Here is an 18,292-nt window from a genome sequence, read left to right as displayed (position 1 = left end):
TATCCTTCAACTATCATACAAGCCAATCTTTTCTAGGTTTGTCTCTAGGGCAGCGCTGGGTTTCTTTAGGCCCCCATTTAATATATAAGCAGTATATTTAATTGATAGCTCACAGCAGGCTGTGTCATGTTGTGATATTATCCAATCAGATTGCTTGATTTGAGTTACCCATTTATAACAATGATTATTAAATGCTTTCTAACACACTATAGGGTATTTATTATGTACTGTATTTGTCAAGGACTATAAGTCCTCCTGTGGACATCCATACGTGTGTGGTTTATGTTTGCAGATTTCTTTAGCTGTTGCATACTTTGTTCAGCACCGAATAACTGTATGGTATATTAACAAACAAACAAATCTAAATCTAAATCTTTAGTCAAAATCACACAAAATAGAACAGTTCTAGAATGTAAACAATGTTTTTTTCACTAAGTATATGAACAAATACAGCAGAAACATGTAAGGAATGAAACTATTTACATGTACAGGGATTTTGTTCCAGACTTGTTGAAAGTCTGTAAATCCCTGAAAATACGGATAGTTCACACACAGTAGCAATTCCAACTGCTTTTCTCAGCTTGTTTCTACATGATATATAAATAAAGTTATGTTACAGTAAAAAAAAACAAAAAAACAATTGTGTATTCACTGATCAATAGACGGACTCCAGAGGTTTAGGGATGGGTTGGAAGGGTGCAGGATCTTCATGCATTTACAAGAGAGGGCCCCTTACATCAGTAAGTCTCTATAGTGGTGAGGGAACGAGTTAATGCAAGGACCATGCAAGTAAGAATGAAGAGGGTGTGTGTGTGTGTGTGTGTGTGTGTGTGTGTGTGTGTGTGTGTGTGTGTGTGTGTGTGTACAGCTGTGCATTGGCATCTAATGAGAGTAGACGTAACGTTTTTGCTAGAATGTTTGACATTTTTACGATTTCCAAACCTCTTCTGTCTCTCCTGTCCGTGTGTTTACATGTCTATGTGCATGTGTGTGTACTTATGCTACGCATGCAGAAAAGAGTTGTGTCTGGGCTCCAGCAGGAATGCAGCAGGTACTAGACATTAAAATCCAGACAGCTCTTCCATGACTGCTTTTGAAGTGGTGGTTTCCTGGAGCAGTGTTGCCACACTCATTCCTGTCTTTTTGTGTTTATATCATTCCTAATTCCTCCTCTTACTTGTCGGAATGTTCATTGAAGAAAGAGACAACAGCAGCCAGTGAATGAGAGCCTGACCTGCCAGTGAGTGAGCATAAATTAAACTTTGCCGGGAGAGGAGCTGGGACTTGAATCCAATCGCTGCAGAAACATGGAGGTTATGACTAGATTGTGTGTCACCGCAGTAAATGCAGATTGGCACTTAAACCCCCCCCTGTTGGTAACCACCACCTGATTCTCAGGCACACACTCTCTCACACACACACACACACACACACACACACACACAGAGGCTGACCACAGCTCTTTGTGGAGACTTTTAAGTCAACTCTCGGCAACTCCATGGCAACCACTTGTTGAAGCCTCACTGCTTGTTGCTAAGTGATGGGATGTATTGGACCAGAAAATCCTTCCATTGACACTCCCTCCACCCCCTTCTCCACCCACTCCTCTCACTACCCCATCCCTCCCCGCCCGTGGACCCCAGCCAAAACAACCCACATATCTGCTCCGACTTCCGCCAGTTACGGGGCAAGAAATGCTCCTTTGGTACTTTGCCAAATCCAACCTGTATTTCAATACGCTGTTCAGCAAAAGAGGTCAAAAGGTGCTGCTCTGACTTCTAATTATAGACAAAGTTAAACATAGTCCACATTTAGGCTCTAGGCTACCTATGCTTGAAATTTAAATGTTTTCTTTATCAAAGAGTTAGATTTGGTTTATCTGGCCCCCAGTTTAAAAAAAATGAACTTTTTGAAGAACCCTATAGGCTACTTTCTGTCTGTATGGTTCCACGAGTCTTTGAGATAGTTTCAGAGGTTTTTAATGAGGTTCAAGGGATCCTTGAGAGACTCAGGAAGTTCCCGAGGGGGTTCTGGGAGTGCAGGAAAGGAATAGTATAGGCTAATGTTGGAATTGTTGGGTCTTTTGTAAATTATAGAGTGTTGTCTAGGCCTACTCTATCTGTAAAGTGTCCTGACATAACTCTAGTTGTGATTTGATATTATAAATACAATTGAATTGAAATTGAATTGAATTAATGGAGTAGGCTACTATAAATAAAAGTTAGCCTGTGATTGTACTATAATTTCCATCACACCATAATACACAATTGACCATTGCAACCATAGACACGTTTCCTAATGAACCAAGTATCAGCGTCACCTGTGAACTTTAATCACATTCGGATATAGTTTGAGAAGCTCCTGGTTTTTGGCCCCCCCCCCCCCCCCTGCATCTGTTCTCCGTTCCCCTCCTCCTCCGGTTGATCCATGGTGCCCTCATCTTTTCTCCCCTTCCTCTCCCTCCTCTCCCCCCACCCCCCTTCTCCCCTCCCCTCAGTGACCGATTAGCCGGTGCGGGGTTCTCTGCCATTTCCATGAGAAAGGCGGCGGTCGGTGAAAGGGTTAAGCCAGAGGACGAAGCCCCCAGAAAGCAGCCCTAATTTTCTGCCCGGCGGGGGAGTGGGGGGGGTGGCTGGAGGGGGAAGCGGGGAGAGGGAACAAAGACGCCCGGGGGAGGAGCGGAGACTCCGGCTTTACTATATGCACCTGCGGCCTGAAAAGCCTCGGACAATGCGCCTCCGACACGGCCAATTACGAACGGGCCATCCACCCGCTTTCACTGTGGAGAGACGTGGGGGGTGAAAGGGAGGAGGAGGGGAACGGGGAAAGTGATTTTTTTTTTTCCAAAGAGGGTAAAGATAAGAAAGTAAATAATCGAGCTTTAAATCATTGAAGGCACTATAGACTGCCCCCCCTCGCTGCCCCCCCCCCCAGCCATCACATCTTCCCAGCCCGGCAAGGGCCGTTCTCCCCGCTAATGTTCACTTTTGTCTGGCGAGGTTTTTATTCTGAGCGGCCCAGGCAGATCTGACGGCTCCGCTGTGACAGTGAAGATGAAGAAGGAGAAGGAGGTCGGTTTTGATTGCTGGTATGCCATTCTTATTTTCTCTAAAGATTCGGATGGATGAGGTCATGTTGAAAGCAACAGCTGAGAAACACCGGCACTCATCTGGTGACACGCACATAACCAGCTTTCCCAATTCACCTGGGATTATTAGGCCAGTCATTCATAGGGACTTAATCATAATAATAGGCACTATAATATAACTATGAGCAATAATTGCAGCAATAATAACCAACTGCTCAGGGGTACCTTTCCCACGGGCAGCCCCCTCACTCTGACATCTCTCCATTTAGTGCATGTATAGGTACTGAGCATGTGTGTGTAATTCAGTCCTGTGTGTAATGTGTGTAATAACAACAGAGTGGAAACATTGTAATTTCCCCAGTGCGGGATTAATAAAGTATACATTACATTAATATCAGAGAAATACACATTAATGTAATATAATCAAAGAAAATAGCCTATACTGTATACTGAGAAACATGGAAGCTTGAGGAAATTGAAATCCTGTGTACTTTCGGCTTACATTAAACCTAACCAGTTTAATAATCACCCTGTTATAGAATTTAAAGCAGTTCCAGGTTGTCATTGATTCCGATTCATCTCTGTGCGATGTGAAAAGTGTGTTGTATATAAACACCCTGAACACCAAGTCTGCATTATTCCCTTCAAATCAAATAATCTGATAATTTGAACAAAAATGTATGGCAATCATGTGAGATCTGAAACTTTGTGGCACGATTTGAAAAATGGCCAGCAGTTTTTAAGGGGATCAAACTAACTTACTTAATGCTGGTAAGGTCCTCTAAAGCAGTAGGCTATATTAACACGACTTACACTCAGCGGCCACTTTATTAGGTCTGCCTGGAGATTAATAGTAATAAAATAGTAATGCAATCCAGCTCAGCCGTAAATGATACCTTTACACAAGTGATAATGTTCAGTTCTGGTTCCCACTGTGAGAGGTTAGATCTGTTTATTATTAAGGACTAATTATTGATTGATTCATTATGGAGGATTGAGTTAGTGGTGGCAGACTGGACTGCATCATATTGACTGGTTTCTAATATTCTGTTCACATGTATTTAAATGAATGGATAACACACTCAAAATCTATATAATACCGGTATTATGACCGGTACAACACATCAGCGGATCATCATTTATATTATGACACCCTCATCCGCTGATGAAAACTGTGATACGGTTGAAAGCTCAAGAAGAAGTGGACCTTAAGTTAGGACGTTTAGTCAGATGAACATTAGAGGCTTTGGAAAGGTCACGTTTATGGCAGCACTGTTGTATTGGACTGCATTCATTTGTACCAGTGTACCTAGTAAAGTACTACGTAACTTAATCTAAGTGTTGGTCATTGTGTGGGCTTTTCACTCATCAGTCATAGAATGCTGTTAAACTAAAAGTACACAAACAGTTAACGTGACATTAATGAAAAGGATTTGTACTTTTTATTAATATTGTCATGAATGCCATAACAAAAGATTTTTTTTTTTTTTAAAACCAAAAAAGGAATTGAGACTCTTAGTATAAGAGCCTAAAAATGTATACATTATTTACATGAATGCTACACACAGTCACTAGTATATGGCAGCATTTACATACAAGAGAATTCATTCTAAAAAAAAATAGAGATACAAGTCAGTAGAAAAGTTAAAACACTTGGGTAACAATGTAAACATTCACGCATTACTTTAATAGAACTGCTCTCCATTTTTCAAAAAAAAAAAAAAAAAACAAGTAAGGCATCTGTTTCCAGTGCATGTTGAGTTAGTAATGGAATGTTCAAAGTTAACTGTCTGAATAAATCTACCACATTCAATATTCACAGTTTGTGTAGGTTGAAAATAAAAGTTCCCTTTAGGTCCATAGCAGCACTAGTAAGCAGACAGCAGGCTAGACAGAAAGACAAAAAACAGCACTGTCTGAGAGAACCAGGATTAAAAGCACTTGTTATTTTATAGAATGACAGAATTTCTCACAGGTCAAGAGTCTGAATGTGAAACTTACTTTTATACATTCTCTTCACTGGTAGTAAAAACACAAAATTGCCAATCCAGTTTACTTTGTGGAAGACATAACTTGCAAGTCTTAATCTGCCATTTGGAATAAAACAACTGAAATGCAGCATTTCAAATTAAATTTCATTCGCTTACTGAAAAAGCCTAAAAAAATAAAACAATACAACTCTTGCCTAGAGCAAAGTGACAATGAATACACAGAGCGACTCCAGAACAACGCATCTTAACATTTACATCAACAGATCAAATCTAAAACTAATACAGCAAATCAAACTCATACAGGCAGCAAACAGCAGTGGTGTGGTGTGACTGAGGTCACTACAGACCTACTGAAATGGGATTTAGAACCGGCATGGTCCTACGTTCTTAGCGTCACCGCAGATCATAGAAGCCAGTGTGTTCTGTTCCTGTGGATGCAGTGTTGATTGTCCAACAGGGGTTTCCCATGTCATCCAACTAGATTTCAGCAGGTAAAAAACACAGAAAAATGCAAGAGTACTAAACCAAAGCCAAGGCACAAAGAGTTTGTTAAAGAAAAAAAAAGCTCATCATTCAAGTTGTGCATTCCCTTCCCGTTCTCCCCCGCCGGCCCCCCAGGCTCCGCCCACACATCAGGACAACCCGAGCACTTCAGCTCCGGTGATTGGTCTGTCACCGGCTGAGAGATTGGGATCTGTCTAACTATGGTTGCCAGGACAGGTGTCTCTGTGCTGTGGCTGCAGGCGGCAGGGACTGGCTCCGTGGTCAAACAGCTCCCCCAGAAACTGACTGGGTATGGTGGAAGTGTCATGAGTGCCAGGGTCTCAAGTGTTTAGAGTGGTAATTAAAAAAAAACAAAAAAAAACAGAGTCTGACATATTATGGAGAAGAAAAAAAAAGACAAGAGGACAGAAAAAAGACAGAAGAAACATTTCCTTGTATGTACACAATAAACAAACGTGGCCCCTCGTCTTTGCTGCAGTCCTTCCTGAAGAGCAGTCTGCGGCGGTGGGGGGGGCAGTGAGGAGCCTCCGCTCCATACAGGTGGTGGTTGATGGGAGTGGGTGGTTTATCTTAACTGATGGGGCACCAAAGAGGTAGAAAAACAATGAATAAAAATGTCGGTTCTTGTGTGTCTGTCTGTAACTGCAGGCACAGACGGAACCGAGACTGAATGCAGGAGAAAAAAAAAAAAAAAAAAAACACGTCTTGCGTCTCTTTGCTTTACCAGTCTAAAGTCCCCCCACAGACTCCATCTCCTGTCCAGCCAGCTGTGCATCGTGAGCGTTTCTGCTCCGCCCACTCAGTTCACCCCCTCCCCGCCCCATTGGCTCCCACTTCCAGTCCTAGATGTGTGTGAGTGGGACGGTCCCGGTGAGGTAGTGCTGCTGGACACTGGTGTAGCCCCTCTGTGCTGCCGTGGGGTCCCCGCCGTCCCCCCCGGGGCCGGGGATGTACATGCTGATCATGTCCCTGAGGTCGCCCTGCAGAGGGCCCCGGTGGTGGCTGGGCGTCCCCGTCGGGGGCGAGTGGGACACCGGCTCCGCTTTCACCATGGACATGGTGACGGGGCTGTGCTGCTGGGGACTGGTGCTGTAGGACATGGGGCTGCGGGGGGGAGAGGACCACACAGGTTAACATGGCATCGTACAGTTTAAAATAGAAATAAAGACAGCTGGTTAATGGGAGAAATCAGACCATGGAGTGATCGACTTTGCTCACATAGTTTGGAAAATGACTAGAGCTGCAAAGATCAATCGATCAATCGACTAGTTGCCAACTAATAAATTATTCACCAACTGTTTTTATTATCAATTAATATCAGTTATTTAACCCTAAAAAAAAAAAGTTTAAAAAAAAAATATATCTGATTCCAGCTTGTTAAATGTGAATATGTCCTAGTTTCTTCTCTCCTCTGAGACAGTAAACTGAACATCTTTGAGTTGGGGACAAAACAAGACATTTGAGGACGTCATCTTGGGCTTTTTGGGAAACACTGATCCACATTTTTCACCGTTTTAAAGACTAAACAACTAAATCGATTAGAGAAAATAAAATCGACAATTGTTAGCTGCAGCCCTAAAAATTACTTTCTATTTAATACAAGGATGCACTGCTGCAGTGATGTTTCCCGTCATCCTGTTGCTCTTCAGTCGTGCAATGTCAAGCCCCTGTCCTGCACTTTAATAGGAAGAGAATTTAGACCCTGGGATGCCAATGAGATAAACACCTGCACACGGTCTCCAGCTGTGCAGTGCTGCAGTATAGATGCTGAAAATCAGACAGGTTTTCCGTGTGTGTGTGTCTAACTTTTAACACCTGATATTCTGAATGTCTTTTTAATCCAATTTAAAAAGAAACCAACTTGAAAATGTAGATCAAATGTGTGGATCCGCTGTCCAAAATCAGCATCATTAAAACTACTACTAATGAACTTTTGCCAAGACAATAGACTGAAACACACCGACCTGTCTCTTCTGTAGTGTAATGGAATCTGAATGTCACGATGTAGAAGCTAAAAAAGTGAAACCCCATCCATCTCACACCATCAACATAACTGAAGCAGGAACTTCTTGTGTGTTGAGGAAAGTGGCATCTACTTTGACTCCATTTCCATTTTGTGCTACTTCATGCTTTCACTAACAATGCAAACTCCGTGCATTCCCTGTCAGTCAAAGGCCTCCTCTTTCTGAGCACCAAACGTTTGTGAGAGAATGGAATACATCTTTAAAAAAAAAATACAGTGGTGCCTCTTGATCACGGTCACATCATCGGTCCATTGACACTACACCTCACCTGGTTTCATTTGCTGACTGAAAACATTTTAATAAGTCTTCAAGTTCAACAAATACATGTTAAGCTGTCTCTCATTATCATATGAGAACACAAATAAACCAATAGGGTGGAACAGGACAGCTGCTCTACCACCACTACAGTTCAGACCAGGATAAGACTCCTACATGGATGGGTGATTCTACTAGAAACATACTTCAAGTAAAAGAGCCTTGGGATATGCATGGTGCATCATATGTGGGACTGAAAAATGGAAAAGAACAGATTTAGAAAAATCAGACTGCTTTAAAAACACTCCCTGGCACTAGGATAAGAGGAGACACAATGGGAGAATAGGATTAAATTATTCCCAAATGACTGAGGGGGGGAGAGTGCAGCACATGCTAAAGACTCAAGTGTCACTGTGGAGACACCTGCCAACAGACAAACTTCCCACTCAATTCCTAAATGGCCCCTGGGCCATCAAATGAAGTGGGTCTACTTTGTTTTATTACAACAGAACATTTTAATAGCAAAAATTTATTTAAAAAAAAGACTATTTGCAATTTTTTCAAGATCAGTTGTATCGTTGGCCATATGACGTCAAACTCACAAGCCAACATTGGACAAGTGACCACTTGCTGACAAAGCTTGTTCCCACTTTAGAAAGACTTCTGAAAATATTGGCTGCTGTAGGGCTGCAACTAACTCATTCTCATTTTCTCAAATGTCTTGTTCTGTCCAAAACTCAAATATATTAAGATTACTGCCATAAAGGATAGGAATTTTTACTTGACTCAACCCAATGAAATCAGTTATCAATCTAGTTGGCGGTTCATATTATTAGTTGACAAACTAAATTGATTCATCTTTGCAGCTCTGGTCTGCTGCTGTGATTCAGGACACAAAGTCTGGCTCCCAACATGACTCAGTTTCTGACAAGCGAGTGACCGATAACGCGCATCAAAAACATCTTTCAAGGATTCACCTGTTTGAGAACCAGCATGTCTGATAAGATAACGCCGATGTTGAGTCATTTTCTCAGAAAAAGGACCAAACGATTATCAGATACTGTAGGAAACTCATCCATCCGCACACCAGGACATTTGTCAAAGTGTTCAGTCTTTGTACTTTTTTTTTTTTTTTTTTGGGGGGGGCAGCTTGAGGCCTAATAAGGCAGGAGGCGAAGACCCAGAAGTGGAACTGGGACAATGGTTGATCAGGAATAGGGGATTGTGGGTAGGGGACCACACACAGAGCAGCCCTTCCTACCGTCAAGTCATTCTGATCAACATTCCAGGCAGGACCCAGCCCAGAGCCGGGCGTCACACGCATAACAAGTAGGCAACAGACTGAAGCCTGTTGTTCCGCCACAGCCAGGGTTCCTCAGTTACTCAATGGGACTCAATGTACTTTGTCTAAACATTTACACCTGATTAAAGTTGCACCTTTAAGTGCCTTGGTACATCAGGTGGACTCTGTAGATTGGAGGTGCATTTTATTTTAGTCCATTTGTCATTACTCAATTTTTTATTTTGTACTGTATTCAAACTCTCTTCAGATATTGTTAAGTAAAAAAAACAAAAAAACTATTACGTTGAATTATTAAGTAAAACGGCATTGTGTCGAAGTTAAAACAAAACCCAGTACAGAGCAAAAGATTTATGATGCAGAAGTTACTTTCTGAAGTTTTAACTGGATGTAACTCAATGGTGGAGTGGTCTGAAATGTTTGTAGTTTCTGTCTAATAACCAGCAAGTCACGAGCCTGTGATAAAAACTGAAAACAAATCTGTGACTGTATGGAGGAGGCCTATAGGACCTATAGTGTAGGTATGGGAAGTAGTGAGTGGAGAACTGTACTCACATTGGCCCACTAATGAGGATAGAAGCTCAATCGAAATAAAAAAAAAACGCATAATTGAAACGCCATGATTCCCTGCGCATGCTCTCCCACTTATTTAAAAGATGTGCTTCTGTGCAGAGGCACCACTCTGTTCCACTGATTGTCATTTTTAAAGCGCTCACACTATTTTATCCATATTATTAGTTTGATTCCATATTTTGTTAGGAAGCCATCATCAGGTCCCATGAGAAGGGGTTTGCCTTGTGTTTAGTAGGTCAGTGGTTTTCAAAGTGGGGTCCAGGGACCCCCCTAGCAAAAAGGGAATCATTTATTTTGACTATAATTAGGCCCTATATCCCTAAGTAACACAATGACGGAATGTAGGACTACTTTGGTCACTGATTTCATACACTTTCTATAAACACCTAAGAGCAAAACTCCCATCAGAAGAGGTTCCGTGGTCTAATTTGTGACAGTTTAGGAGTCCTTGACGTGAAAAAGTTTGTTAAACCACTGCAGCAGACTGCATCGACAACCGGTACATTTTGAATAAGCTTTGATTTAAAAATTGCGCCAGATTGTCTCTGACGCAGGTGGATGCGGCCTCCTGCGCATGTTGGAGACCTTTTTTGATTGCTTTCTGTGGAGCCGGGGGACCTTCTCATTTTATTAAGCACGTATATCGATTTAAAAAAAATCAAAAAGGGCTATGAAATCTAATGATCAAAATCACAATTGACTCAAAGTTAGTCTTGGCCGCACTTAGGCTAGCCTACTTGATTATTAGTGTCACTTTTTCCTCGTCTGTGATTAAAAATGGGGGCCGAATGTTTTCAAATTGAACGAAGTTATCATGCAAAACCTTCAAACAGACAACTCACCTGTACGAGTTGCCTCCGTTCATGTACGTCTGTGCTGCACTCATTGAAGGTGGGTACTGGAGCGCTGACAGGTCATACCGGTGGAGCTGCTGTGTGTAGCCGAGCGCCTCGCCCTGCATGCCGGCGTACCCCCCGGCGGGGCCCCAGCCGTAGCTGTCCATTCTTGGACTACCACCTTGGCCCTGCGCCGCCGCCAGCAGGTTGCCTGCTGACAGCGGGTACTTGCCCATCTGAGTGTCCTTTTTCAGCAGGGGCTTGGTCTTGCGGCGGGGCTTGTACTTGTAGTCGGGGTACTCCTTCATGTGGACCGCCCGGAGCCGCTTGGCCTCGTCGATGAAAGGCCGCTTCTCAGCGTCGGTGAGGAGTTTCCACTCCGCTCCCAGCCGCTTGCTGATCTCAGAGTTGTGCATTTTGGGGTTTTCTTGGGCCATCTTGCGCCTCTGTCCCCTGGACCAGACCATAAAGGCGTTCATGGGCCGCTTGACTTTATCCATGGGGTCGACTCCAGGTGCGCATGCCGTTTTGGAGCCCGGGTGAGAGTTGCCATTGCCGCCCATGCTCCCGGTCATGTTGCCGGTAATTGGTGACATTCCCTGGGAGGTCTGGTGAGATGGGGGCTGGCCGCTCGGCTTCAGCTCGTGTTCCATCATGCTGTACATGTTGGGACAGATGTAGTCAAGTTAAGCTGAGTTACGGAAGAGTTTAAACGCCGAACACACAGGAGCCTTTGTCGCCGTCCACCTGGCGACTTCTGGCCAGGTTTCCCTGCAGATTGAACCGGGATTGCCGGGTGATGCGAATCAACTAATTAGGCTACTCACGACGCACCCGGGACACAAAACACCGCAACGGACGACCAGGTTTCTCTTAAATGATAAGTCAGGTTGTGGCAGTCATTACTTTGATACTTAAGCTATTGTAAAGTGAGCAGCTGCCTCTCCTCAGTGCTGTGAAACAGTTCTCCGCGGAAAAACCACTTGTTGTCAGACGGCCAACTCACACACTGAACTCATCTGCCCGTTCACTCCAAAAGTTCCCCTATTCTCGTGCAGTCAGCCGGGTGTGGACCAATGGGAGAGCGAAGAGCTTCAGTGTGCGCGCGCGAGCATTTGCAACTGAAAAGGCTCCGAGGGTGCGCGAGACACTTGTTGACGACGGTGGTGGAGAGAGGGAGAGGGGAGGCATTCCAGGGAGACAAGTAGGCCGTCTTAATATTCAGTTATTATCAACTAGGCCCATCTGATTCGATTGTTAACATTAAAAACACAATATTTAATCAAAGCTCTCTACGAAGAGTGTGTAAAAATCACTGCTTTGGGTCCAAGCACACACACATACACGCGCGCGCAGAGGCGCTGCCTTCCTGTGTTTTTAAACCCATTGTATTTATTCTGTTTCTGAGACATACAACACACAAATGAGTTACATAAATACATTTACAATAAAACAATATACGAGCTAAAGCAACAAAACATATTACAAGTAAAATAACATTTACTATTACTTCTTATATTAATAAAATCCCATTGAAATCAGCAAAAAAAAGCAACATCATAAATTATCAAACATTTTTGGGATAATTCTCTAGGAAGTCCGTGAATTAATCTTTTTTTTTTTTCTCCACAGAAAGCGAGCTGGATAAACCACACAGACACATTTGTTTACCGGGCTTTTCCCTTAAAAAAATAAAAAATAAAAAGTGACTGTATATTTGGCACAAATGTTATATTCATGGAGAAAAAAAATCCTGTATCTAATGTGATGTAGACCACCACAAAAACTTTACACATCTTTATATTGAGGCTAGATTAACCCCCTTTAGGGCCCCTGTTGACCCACTTCCTCCCATTCTGCAGTGTGTATGGATCCCGTTGTGTTTAAGTACCCATCAGGTAAAGTGGGGACTGCACACTACAAATGGAAGCTTCATTATATTTTTGGCCCAGAACACCAAACAGTTTAAAGGTTTTAAAAGTAGACTTTGACACAGTGCCCCTCTACACCAAAGATATTTGCTGCTTTTGCACCCCATTTGGGATCTGGGTCCTTGGGGGAACTTGCCCACTTTGCCTGCTTTGTATCCAAATGGTCACTGGGGCAAATAAAATAGATGACAGATAATGATATAATGACTCAGGATGGTGTGTTAATCTAGGTTATAGGCCTAAATCTTTAGTTCATAATGGTGGTGGTGTACCTTTTGTTCACTGACGTGAGTTTCTCTAAACTCTTGTCATAACTTGATTTACTCCATTATTATGCAACTGCTTCTCAACACATCCCTCCGCCATTTACAGAGTAAACACGTCCGACTCAATCAAAAAACCACAACATTATTATTTGTCAAGCTAACCGCAAATGAAATGCTTGTTGTGTCTTCTTTAAAGCCAGGCTTTTGAGAAGCCTGACCCTCTTTTCAGAGGATTGGGCTGAAGACATGTCCCTATACACGGGTATTGATTCAGCTACAATGGCACACAGAATTACTTTAGAGCGGCAGGAGAATGAGGAAGATCTTTGTTGGTTGGGGCGAAAAATAGACCTCTTCTTTAGCTGTCCTCCAGAGTCTTTGTTAACAGCAGTGTTGCTTGAAACTACGTTGGGCCATGCTGTCTCCCGAGTCTGCTCAACTTCCTTCAAAGATGGCTTCAGGGATGTAGTAGACACATCCATCCATTTAGCCTGGCATGTTGACTCAAACAGCATTGTGAGCAGTAGCATTTAGAAGTAGTGGTCATTTGGTTAAACGTGTTAATTTAGGAATATGTGACATGAGTACAAAACTGATTAGGAAGTAAAGGAGTAGCAGTTCATCATTGTGCGTTGTGCTGCATATTCCCAAATGAATTTAAACCAGTTTCCCATGTATATTCTTTATATCCAGCCCTCTGGTGAGTGAAAGCACTGTCAGCATAGGTGGGTGGATGGAACTCAGAGAGTCTTAACTCTCAACTCACTCAATTAGTTTTTGGGACAAAAGCATTGTTGCTGACATCACCAGCTCAGCTGCAGCTGGGCTTATGTGATCCTAACACATCAGCATAACTATTCACCCAAATAATCTCAGCTCAGAGATCCACTTACAAGCAATTGTTTGGAGCTTTCCATCGCGTATCCGCAGATACATCTGTTGTCTTCATCGAAATGTATACACCGCGATGCTTCTCGTCAAGGTTTTATTGAAGTGCGGTGAGAGCCAAGCGCATCATCGCCACAGGGGATCGACCTAAAAAAAGATTTGATAGGCAGTGGTAGGATGTAACAAAGTACATATACTCAAGTGCTGTACTTAAGTACAAATGTTGAGGTACTTGTACTTTAGTTAAGTCTTTTCTTTTCATGCTACTTTCACTTCTACTTCACTATCACTACATTCCAGAGAGAAATATTGTACCTTTTACTCCACTACATTCATCTGACAGCTTTAGTTACTAGTTACTTTACAAATTAAGATTTTTGCACACAAAACACATGTAGTTTATAAAATCTGATGTTTTATTATAAATGAAACTAGCCGACAATATAACGGCCTACAAGCCTAAGTATAATGCTATAAAACCCCATCGCTACCAGGCATTGACTTATCTAAGACTGTTTACACTCGTTGCCTGAGGCAGATACCACACCGAATACAAATGTGGTTGATTCCGTGACAATACGGATTACTGTTGACGGGATCTACCAACCAGTGCTCGCAGACGGGGTTAAAATCATAAACAAAGGCAGAGAAAGAGAGGAGGACTGACGTCAGGCTAAAGCTAACTCTGTATCAGCTGTCACTACGCAGTATTTTCCTCGCCAGCGTACCATCTCTGGCGGCTGCTGATCACCACTCATGATTTTCACCCAAACATCAACGATGTTCCCGATAGCGCCAATGAGCTAAAAGGGACGCTACGTCCTCCAGTCTCATTCTTAAGAGAAACCTGATCAAACTTGGTGGCCACAGGGGGCCACCTCCTGGGGATATTTGGTGGCCATCGAGTTACTTACTGTGGCCAGGGGCCATGCTTAATGTTGAACCCTGGTCTATAGAGGGATGGTGGACTATGCGCATACTTAAATAAGTGCAATTACATCCAGATAACATCAGTTTTTCCTTCTCTCAGTACTGAATATAGGAAACTCCTGCCGGGCCATGGTCATGTTCATTCATTCACTGTGACAGAGAGAGGAGTTTACAGTGGAAATGTCTTTGCTATATGAGAAGCAGAACAACCTTAAAGGTGAACTCCACTGATTATAATACTGCATATGTGAAAAAATCCAGCCCCTCGCAAATTCTGATCCTGCCCACATATCGATTTAGGTTCACAACAGATTTTGGCCCGACTAGTTGTGCACCAAACCAAAAAGACAGGAAACTGTTTTTCACACTGTCATTACGCGACACTCAAAGCAGAATTTGGCAGATTTGCAGACTTTGAGCCTCAGAAACTCCCACAGAAGCAAAGAGTTTACATATTCAGGCTGTGAAACAGGTTGCTGCCGTGTGGTAGCATACTTTTAAAAATGTATTCATTGTTTTTCATGATTTGCTAATGATGCTTCTATGATGGCTGAGGAACTTATTTATTAGGAACATTATTTAGGGTTTTTTATGTCGACCAAACTGTAAGTGAGAAGACTGTATGAGACACGCGATAATACAGTCAAAGATATTTGACTTTTTCGGTTAAGTAAAAGCACGCCAATAAACTAAACATGTCTGGCCCTTGATGTGACTCTATTTTTCCAGTGTGGCCCTTAGTTAAACTGAGTTTGACGCCCCTGCTGTAGTGTCTCCAGAGGGAGCTGTGTGAAGTCTGATAAATGCCTCAGGTGATGTCACTTCAATCCGTGTGGAGTTAGAGAGAAGTGAGTTTCCCAGACCTCTGTAGCTCCTCATCTCTGCTTGAGTTAGCACTCAAGTTGCATTGTGGGTAATGTAGGTGGAAGGTGGAATAAGAAAGACGATGGCTGCGGTAGAATAGTATATATATTTTTTTTGCTTCGGAAGGTTCCTAACCGGGTAAAATGACCGTAAGTGGAAGCCATGATAAGAGCTGGTTGAATTGTCCAAATGCTAAGGAAAGCATAGGTTACACCGCACCATCCTTTACAAGGGGAAAAGAGATCATGCCGTCCCACAATTCCTTGCGGCAACATTTAAAGCGACGCAACATTCGGCCGTTTGCGTAAACCATGACAGCCGAGGGACGCAGATCATCATGTAGGTTACCATACATAGCCCGCATTAACATAATGCGGTAAGAATGCACAAGGTAGTATCCAGACGCACTTTTAAAAGTCCATCTGAGGAACGTTGTAGTGTCACGACGGCAGACTCACGACAATAACATCCGCTGTCGCATAATAGAAAAGAATAGCCTTATTGTCATTGCACAAGCTTGTGTACAATGAAAGTTGCTGTGCCGTTCCTGAATATAAAAGTACTAAAAGATATAAATACACAAATAAATACTCTAACATACACTCGTGCATAATCATCCCAGTCAAAACATATATGAACAAGCAATTAAGCAAAACATTACAGAGCCTGGTGTCAGTGCAGTAAGATCCTCTGAGCACCTCGGTTGTCTTGTCCTTCATTCTCCTACACATCTTTCCTTGACCTCATGACGTTTTCCATTGACTTCAAGGAAAAGGGGTTAGGAAAAGACATGGGATGTTATTTTTTTTTGACTATTCGCCAGCAGTCGCTGGAATTCTGCCACGTTGATTTTGATCCTTTTCTGTCCATCATGAGTCGGACTGTGTTCTAGTCGAGGAATAGTATGTTATTGTTGTGTGCACTGTCAGCCGTCTCCACCTGTATCAGAAACATGTCGGAGAAAAAACAAGCCGCCAATCGCAGTACTTGTTGCCCCCATGTGGTATCCAACAAGTCCTGTGGCGGTTCCATGTGTCAGCTCCATGGCTACAGCAAAACCCCTTAATGTACAACTGCAAATCAAGCTTTTACACTTCTTCAATGAAAATTTGTCATATATATATATATATATATTTCAGCTGTGATTACAGCCCTGCCAGACAGAGCACAGGTGACAATCACTGTCTCAAACACACACACACACACAGGTCAATGTCATGAACGTGTTCGTATGGCATCGTTACAAAAACCTATGCACAACCATTTTTATGATATCCTATGAAATTACGCCGACTGCCGGTCACGCGACGACGGGTCACATGACAGTTAAGTTTAGCCGGGTACAGGGCACCGTGATGGGGCGGCTGTTTCAGCGGCCGTTGCTGTGAAGTTTAGCCGACAAAAGGTGATCGTCATGCGGCGACCACAGTTAAGCTTAGGCACCAAAACATTGGAGTTAAGATTAGGAAAAAAGATTGTGGTTTGGGTTTAAACATTGGTCCTCTTAAGTAATACTCCCGGGACACAAGCACTTGTTATCCTGGGTGAAAGTCTCGTGTCTTCCCGTTAACTTGTTGCGGGACACAAACTCCGCTCCTTCTGCTTGAAAGCCCTGCGTTTTATGAACCATCCATCCACCCTAACAACCTCTCTATGCAGACCCTCATGCTCTCATACAGCAGAAGTCAATGTGGTGCATACAGCAATACATACATGGAATACATATGAATTAGTGCTTTACTTTTCACAGCTATATGTACGAATAGTTCGTGAGAACAGCTTGCATAGGTGGGACAGGTGATATTTCCTTGTACACACTTGGCTGACAAATGCATGTGTGTGTGTATAAGAGTGAGTTTTCCTAAGTTCATTGGAGAGTGTATTATGCCGAGGTGTGTGTGTATGCTGCAGGTGTGTGTTTGTGACCGTGTGTTTGTGACTAATTGGGAATTGTGAGGCTCCAGTCTCCCGTTTCCATCTCCATGACAACCTTGTGTGGAATCCCTTCCAAACCTTGGCCTCCGCCTCCTCCCCGCTCCCCTGGCTTTGCTCTTTCAAAAAAACAAGTCACCAACACTCACTCTCTCAGCTTTTCTTCATCTATCTGTCAACTTCTGTGGCTTCACATGGAATGGAACGGCAGCGGAGTTTTTCAGCTCCCTCTGTCCCCTCGCACACTCTTACTTTTACACTTTTTTGTGTGCCACATCAGACACAACAGACAGATTTCCTCCTTTGTGTTCATCATCACAGAGCTGGGCTCTCTCATTTTTTTTTTTTGCCGGCTTTAAAATGTTCTTTTTCTGCTTGCTTGTCAAAGTTGACAGGGGTGAAGTGAAGACAGCAGCAGTTTTCAGGCTACATCTACACTACTACATTTTGATTTAAAAACGAATATCTTTTGCTACGTAGGCCTCGTGTCCGCTGTACTCTGGCGTTTCCAAGCCCTGAAACGAAGACGTTTGGCAACACTGCTGCCCCGAGGTGGTTTTGTAGTCTGGATGGGCACAAACAGAAGAATCAGAATTGATTCCAAAAGACTTTTGGAAATGCCGCCGCACGTCAGTCAGTCTTATCGGTTAGGTAGGCTCACATGCCTTTCAGTAACAGTTCCACCTCGTCGTCGCTCCAAGCTAATAAATCCCTGCCCTTACTTTTCGCTTAATTGTTATTCTTTCTCCAAAGTTTTTTCTGTATTTTTAACTTCTATATCCATGATTTACAAGCGCAGAGTAACGTTTACACCGGCACGCACATGCCCAGTGTGTGTGGATGGGTTACAGAAACGTTCATTCATAACCCCACCCTCGATCTTTTCCTTAACCCAAATGTCACATTCTTT

At 43.0% G+C, this 18,292-nt stretch overlaps 1 protein-coding gene across 1 annotated transcript; it reads right to left on the bottom strand.

The window, feature by feature from the left end:
• Positions 1-6,189: 6,189 nt before the first annotated feature.
• On the bottom strand, positions 6,190-11,686 carry sox19b (SRY-box transcription factor 19b). The gene is made up of 2 exons (XM_078276103.1): positions 10,578-11,686; positions 6,190-6,687 (listed from the first exon to the last, which is right to left on the bottom strand). Exons 1-2 carry the CDS (start codon positions 11,234-11,236, stop codon positions 6,426-6,428), a joined length of 921 nt encoding a protein of 306 aa, XP_078132229.1. The 5' UTR covers positions 11,237-11,686; the 3' UTR covers positions 6,190-6,425.
• Between the last annotated feature and the right edge of the window lie 6,606 nt (positions 11,687-18,292).

Source organism: Sander vitreus, chromosome 19, assembly GCF_031162955.1.
Source record: "Sander vitreus isolate 19-12246 chromosome 19, sanVit1, whole genome shotgun sequence".
Taxonomy (NCBI): domain Eukaryota; kingdom Metazoa; phylum Chordata; class Actinopteri; order Perciformes; family Percidae; genus Sander; species Sander vitreus.
Note: the sequence above shows the minus strand (reverse complement) of the source record. Positions and strands in the feature narration are given on the sequence as shown.

Coding starts and splice junctions, on each gene's coding strand:
- sox19b (XM_078276103.1), bottom strand. CDS start 11,236: ATGTACAGCATGATGGAACACGAGCTGAAGCCGAGCGGCCAGCCCCCA. Junction 6,688..10,577: donor AACGGAGGCAACTCGTACAG/GTGAGTTGTCTG, acceptor TCCCCCCCGCAG/CCCCATGTCCTACAGCACCA.